General features: G+C 52.5%; 1 protein-coding gene across 1 annotated transcript; it reads right to left on the bottom strand.

The window, feature by feature from the left end:
• Window positions 1-605: 605 nt before the first annotated feature.
• Window positions 606-3,589, bottom strand: HTR5A (5-hydroxytryptamine receptor 5A). Its single transcript, XM_040548361.1, has 2 exons — window positions 2,717-3,589; window positions 606-1,832 (listed from the first exon to the last, which is right to left on the bottom strand). The coding sequence occupies exons 1-2, from the start codon at window positions 3,452-3,454 to the stop codon at window positions 1,500-1,502; spliced, it is 1,071 nt and encodes a 356-aa protein (XP_040404295.1). The 5' UTR covers window positions 3,455-3,589; the 3' UTR covers window positions 606-1,499.
• Window positions 3,590-6,499: the final 2,910 nt, after the last annotated feature.

Below are 6,499 nucleotides of genomic sequence, written 5' to 3'. Positions count from 1 at the left end.
GGATAGGAACTAATCCTATCCGCCACCAGGGAGCTTTTCCATGATTTATAGACATGCTTCCCTTTTATCTCTTCTTCTTGAGGTATCTGACATGAAATCATGTCTTTCTGATTCCCATCTTGTCTTTTCCTCCACCATTTCAGTTCCAATCTGATTTCAGAGGCTGCCCCCTAAGAGGTGATAGTTAAAACTAATGCTTTTATTTATCTCAAGGCCTGTCAGTCTTCCCCCGGCACAGAATAAAGCGCATAATTCTAATTCTAGGAGTGAAATGTCAACAACTAATTATGTTGGCAACACGGAAAGGCAGGGAGGCCACAGAGCAATAGTCAACAGGCAGGACAGAAGCTTTAGGGGGGGAGGATGAGGAGGGATGGGCAAAAGAAGAATCGCTTAAGTCTGGTCCTCGTGGAGGAGCACATCTATGGATTGGTTATGCTTCCAGAATGAAACACTGCCCATCATTAACTACTCCTTTTCTGCAGTCCAGTGCTTGAGGAAATTAAGTGGGGTCTTTGCTTTGACTTCAGGAAGAGCTGAATCACACCCATAAGTAGCAAAACGCAGCTCCTCATTGACAGAAAATCTGAAATACACTCCTTGCATCCCCTGAAACTACAGGAAACCTGCCCCACAGCCGCTCAAAATACATCTGTGATTTAGAATGGCAAACACAGACACAAAGTTTAACATTTATAGGCCAGGAACACATGGTGTTTTGGAAAGTAAAGGTCTGAGACAGATGCTCACAAGTAGCAGTCAGAGAATGAGGGGTGGATTTCCCAGGCATTCTTTCTCATTCAAGTGTATACTGTGCGTTAAGCCTTCACAATAAATATATTAAAAACAAAAACAAACAAACAAAAACCCTTGCTACATGGAATCCAATAGCAAATGGCACAATCTGTTGTTGATAAAGCATGTGAGAAAGGGCTTTGTACTTTGGAGTCTGCTTTTAACCCTTACTGAGGACCTTTATTCCTCAAATACAGACACGTAACAATCTCTACCAGTGAAAGACAAGACAAACAATCTGTTTGACCGCACCATAAACATCGAGCTTCACACATAATCCCAAAACCTCCTGACATTAAGTGGTCCCAGCTATGCATGTGGGACAAAGCTGATTAACGCTCCAAGAGACCAGGCAGGAGCTGAAACCAGAGTTTCAGATGTGACCTTTTGCCAGAAGGCTGCTGTGCACCATTACTGCCACCACACAGTCCCAAAAACATCACTGCGAAGGCAAGGGAGCGGTGGGGCACTGGAGGAAGAATGCTTCGCTGCTGGCCAGAGAAACCCTCACATGCTGTTTCAAGAAAAATAGCAACTGCCTTAGAAGCTGGGATAGAGTCTGTGTAGGAACTGGGACGTATGACCCGTGGGGATGGGTCTTTAGCATCACCTCAGTATCTGTGGCTTTCAACTCCCTCGAGTTTGGTTGGTTTCATCGAGAGCTGAGAACAGCCCCCTGGGGCAGCAGGAAAGCTTTCTCTTGCTCAGTGCTGTCTAAAGAACAGGTTCCTGAAGGCATTGTTGTAGTTTTTGTTGAAAGCAGTGTAGATGAGCGGATTAAAAAAGGAATTTGAATAGCCTAGCCATAGAAAAATACTCTTCCAAATGGGTGGGATGTCACATGAGCAGAGCGGGTTGATGAGCTCCGTGATGAAGAAGGGGATCCAGCAGAGCACGAAGACCCCGATAAGGATGCCCACCATGAGGGCAGCTTTCCTTTCCTTCTGCTCTCTCCATGTGTCTCCGTCCGTCTGGAACGTAACAGTGGCATGCCGGACAGTGAAGACCATCTGTGGCTGCTGGGTGGCTTCTTTCACCTGCCAAACACAAACACAAGTTGAGCCATATGTGCCTCGGGCAGCCGATCCCACACAGCGGGTACGCAACCAGACTGTGCAAGCGACAGCCAGCGCTCCCGGGGCAATGCGGGCCATCTACGTCATGGTATGACCCTCTTCTGGGCAACGCAGACCCGAAACTAAAGCCCCAGGGGAAATACGTGCAGCACCACACAAAGATTTCTTCGCCCTTTAGGATCAGATCAGTAAAACAGGCGCACACCCACACGCCACACATGCAAGTCCCCTTTCTTACTCTGAATGCATTGAATTTAAGAGCCCTTAACAGGAGAGGCAAGACAATGAAAAGACATTTCCTTCTTCCCCCCATAAATCTTTACGGGGCACAGTGACTGTGCTTGGGATGAACTGGCACAACCCAGGCAGGATTTGCAAGGATGCTTTGCGTGTGTCTTCTGTGCGGGTAGATTCACAACCTCCCCAACCCCACATCTGCTTGCCAGGTTTCCTTCCTCAGTTTCGAGGGGATCCCACTCATTCACACCCCTGCACACCTCGCCAAGGGGGGAACGGTGACCCCTTGCTCCCGCTCGCAAGCACCAATCCCTCATTTTGTGGGGGGACCTCTGCGAGTCACCGCGCACCCATGTGTGGCCAAGGCTCTCCGTCTGGCCCAAAGTTGCTTTGGCCACTCCTTGCATGCTCCCAGCTGGGAATGTGGGAGTCAGAAGCCTGGGCTTGCAAGCTCTGAAGTCAACTTTCCCTTGAAAGCCTTCAGGCTTCACGGGGCTTTGGCGGGATGCTGTTTGCTTGCCCACTTGAGGTGTAAGTTTCCCCCAGGGGCTCGGCAGCTCAGCTGCTCCCAGAAGTTCCCAAAGCAAAAGGCAAGCACGATGACCTACCTCCAGGGCTCCCGGTGTAACGGGGGTGATAGAGTTGTTCTTCCTAGACCCGATGCGAAACTTGGCAGCCTTGTAGATCTTCCAGTACACAAAAAGCACCACGCACAGGGGCAGGTAGAAGGCGCCAAACGTGGAGAAGATGGTGTAGGAAGGCTCCTGGCTGACCTGGCACTCCTCGCTGTCCTCCGAGTAAGTCTCTCCCCAGCCGAAGAGCAGCGGGGCCAGGGAGATGAAGGCGGAGAGCACCCAGGTGAGGGCAATCATGATGTTGGAGATGCGGCGCCGGGTGCGCAGCGTGTACTCCAGGTGGCGAGTGATGGACCAGTAGCGGTCCAGGGCGATGGCCGTGACGTTCCAGATGCTGGCGGTGCAGCACAGGACGTCGAAGGAGATCCACACCTGACACAAGGAGCGGCCCAGCCGCCACCGCCGCCCGGACAACTCATGCACCAGGCTCAGGGGCATGACGAGGGCCGCCACCATCACGTCGGAGATGGCCATGGAGGCCACCAGGTTGTGGGGCACCCGGTGAAATGTGCGCACCCGCAGGATGGTGGCCAGCACCAACCCGTTCCAGAGGAAAGTGGCCACCACCAGCATGGCCAGGAGGGTGAGGACCAACACGCTGAAGACGGAGAGCTGCGTCCTGCCGCCATCCGCACCGGCGGGCGACCCGCTCCGGTTGCCAGCATCGTGCATCGCGGCGGCGAAACAACTGACGTTGAGCATCCTCTCCATACCGTCCCCCGGTCCCGGCGCTGGGAGCCGCGGTACTACCGCGGGCGCGGATCCCCGGGGGCCACCCACTCCGCGGGGCACCCCACCGGAGTCTTCATCCCCGGGGAGGAAGAACCTCGCGGCGGTAACCAAGCACCGGCGGCAGCCCCCGGCCCTCTCCGTGCCCGGCGGCGGCGGGAGGCGGCTCCGCGGGCGCGGGGAGCTGCGCGGCTCCCCCCGGCGCTCCGGCGGGGCGGCGCGGAGCGGAGCGGGGCGGCGCTGGAGGCAGCCAAGGGGCGGCGGCGGCGGAGCCCGTGCGGAGGAGCTGCTGCCCCTACCGAGGGGCCGGGGCAGGTGAGTCCCCCCCTCACCTCCTCGCGCGGGTGCGGAGCGTTTTGGTGCTTAGTCATTTTGGGGGAGCGGGCGGTTTTTTATTTTTTATTTTATTTATATCCCGCTCGGAACAGGAGGAGAGGAGAGCGGAGATGTGCCGTGCCCGGCTTTGTCCCCGATGGGGATGCCGGGGCTGGGGTTGGCCCCCCGTAGGATGGAAGAAGGGCACAAAGTTAGCATCCATGAAGAATTGGACCTGGGGGGCTTCTCGGGTGGCGTGAGGATGTGGCGGCTCGCCTGGGCTTGCAGCGAGCAAGCCGGCTGGCGACCCTGCTTTATTTGGGGTGGGGGGGACGTGGCAGGGGATTATTTCTTGGAGAACTTCTGCTCTGACATTTCCCAACTTGTGAGCAATCGGCAGGCCTTTCATTAGCAACAATCTCTCTTTTCGATATTGTTAGGAAGCGCCGTTTGAGCATTTCACCTGTTTTTTTTTTTTTTTTTTTTTTTTTTTTTTTTTTTTTCTCATGCTGCCCATGATGAGAAGAGGGATTCAGGGCCTCGTAGTGGAAGGCAGGATTTAAGCCCACCGAGCAGCTCTCCCAGCGCACTAGCTCCATGCAGGGATGCCAGCCAGCTCCTGCCTGCCAGCCTGGGGCTGCATTCAGGTAGGGCTGTGCCGCCTCCTTCTCCGGAGGGTCCCAGGGTAACGGGTCCGGAGAGGTTTGGGGCAGGAGCTGGCCGTCCCCGGGCGCGGGCACGTGGCAGGGACAAGCAGGTAGGAGCTCACAGCCTGCATTGGCAGGGGCTGCATCGGTATTAGGAAACGGTGGCAATGACACTTGTGGGACTTTCAGAGAGCTGGGGGAGAAAACCTAAATGAAGCCGGTGTTCTGGGGAGCACCCGTGTGTTCGTGGTGTTCGGGGGTAAACCCAAACGGGGCTTTCCGCTGTGTCCTCCGAACCTCTCTGGACTTTTTAATGAAAACCAGCAAAGTAACAATAACAGGGGGTAAGCAAACGAGATGTTTCCTAGCGCTGCTCCTCATTTCTCCATGCTACCAAGGGAAACACAAGGCAGCATATCCAAATCAGGTTCGGGGACTTGCATCAGGTGAGCATGTGGGATTTTGCCCCACACTGTCCCGTGTCGGCTGTGTGTGTAGCAGGGCACAGCACAGCGGGGGCACAGTCTCTGCTCCCCCTCATGTGAGGTACATGTGGGGCAGCCTGATGGCCACCTTGTTTTTTGGAGGATGGGAATTTACCCATACGGACTCATGCTGGTCTGTGACACTTGTCCTAGGGCCAGAGAACAGGACGTGGTCTGTTTTAGCTCCTAGAACAGATGTAGCCTTAGAGGCTGTAACATAATTTTGGAAGCATAGAGCCATCTTTTCGGGGGAGAGACTGTTGTTTTATCTTTCGTGCACGTGAATATTGGCAATTTTTGAATGGTTAGGTTTTCTGACTTACAATGCAAAGGACAACTGAGGTTTGCATTGTTTCATAAAAGCCTCCTGATTTAAAATTCCAGGTTTGCAAGGTGCCAAACGTCCTTGACTATCATTCAACTGATCAAAACACTTAGCAACTGCTAGCACTGAGAGGTTTTTGTTGCGTGGGCCCTTCCCAGAGAATCCTATGAAGCCCAGAATTAACAGAATTAGCCACAAATTATGGAATATGTGCTCCCGAAAAGATATTGTAATTCTTTGCTTCAGGAACAAATACACAAAAATTACATTTAAAGGGAAATGGAAATAAAATGTATTAAATCTGAAGAAGTAAAACTAGATTATGGCCTAATGAAAAAATTATTTATATTTTCATTATCTTACTTACTGGACTTTTAAAAATATGTATTAGCAGATTCTGGAGTTGGATGGGTCAGCTGAGTACAAATTGGAAATAGAAATTGTGGGCAAATACACACAAACACATATATATAGAATATATATGGAAATGCAAAGTTCTTCACCTGGGAAGGAAGAGCCCTGTACAACCGTACTGGCTGGGGACTAACCAGAAGGAGAAGGAGACAACTGCTAGAAGGAGAAGGAGAACTGAGATTTTCAACCCTAAGAAGAGAAGGTTTAGGGGAGAATCATACTGCTGTCCCCAGCTACCCCATGTGAGGGTGTAGAGAAGGTGGAGGCAGACTCTTTTTAGGGGTGCATGGAGATGGGACAAGGTGCATTGGGTGCAAGACCATAGAATCATAGAATGGCTCAGGTTGGAAGTGACCTTAAAAACTATCCAGTTCCAACCCACCTGCCATGGGCAGGGATGCCACCCACTAGATCAGGTTGACCAGGGCATCGTCCAACCTGGTCTTGAACACCTCCAGGGATGGGGCATCCACAGCTTCTCTGGGCAACCTGTGCCAGTGCCTTACCGCACTCTGAGTGAAGAATTTCGTCCTAACCTCTAATCTAAATCTCCCCTCTCTTAGTTTAAAACCATTCCCCCTCATCCTGTTATTATCTGCCTGAGCAAAAAGTTGCTTTCCATCTTCTTATAAGCCCCCTTTAAGTATTGAAAAGCTGCAATAAGGTCACCCCAGAACCTTCTCTTCTCCAGGCTGAACATCCCCATCTCTCTCAGCATTTTTCCATAGCAGAGGTTCTCTAGCCCTCTGATCAACTTTGTGGCCCTCCTCTGGACCCAGTTCTTGTGCTGGGGGCCCCAGACCTGGATGCAGGGCTCCAGGTGGGGCCTCACATGGGCAGA

The sequence above is a fragment of the Cygnus olor genome, chromosome 2 (assembly GCF_009769625.2).
Source record: "Cygnus olor isolate bCygOlo1 chromosome 2, bCygOlo1.pri.v2, whole genome shotgun sequence".
In the NCBI taxonomy this organism is placed as follows: domain Eukaryota; kingdom Metazoa; phylum Chordata; class Aves; order Anseriformes; family Anatidae; genus Cygnus; species Cygnus olor.
Note: the sequence above shows the minus strand (reverse complement) of the source record. Positions and strands in the feature narration are given on the sequence as shown.

Bases quoted from the DNA above. Each gene is read 5' to 3' on its own strand.
- HTR5A (XM_040548361.1), bottom strand. From the start codon at position 3,454: ATGGAGAGGATGCTCAACGTCAGTTGTTTCGCCGCCGCGATGCACGAT. The intron at 1,833-2,716 runs GTAGGTCATCGT...TGTGTTTGGCAG, and splicing joins TTACACCGGGAGCCCTGGAG to GTGAAAGAAGCCACCCAGCA.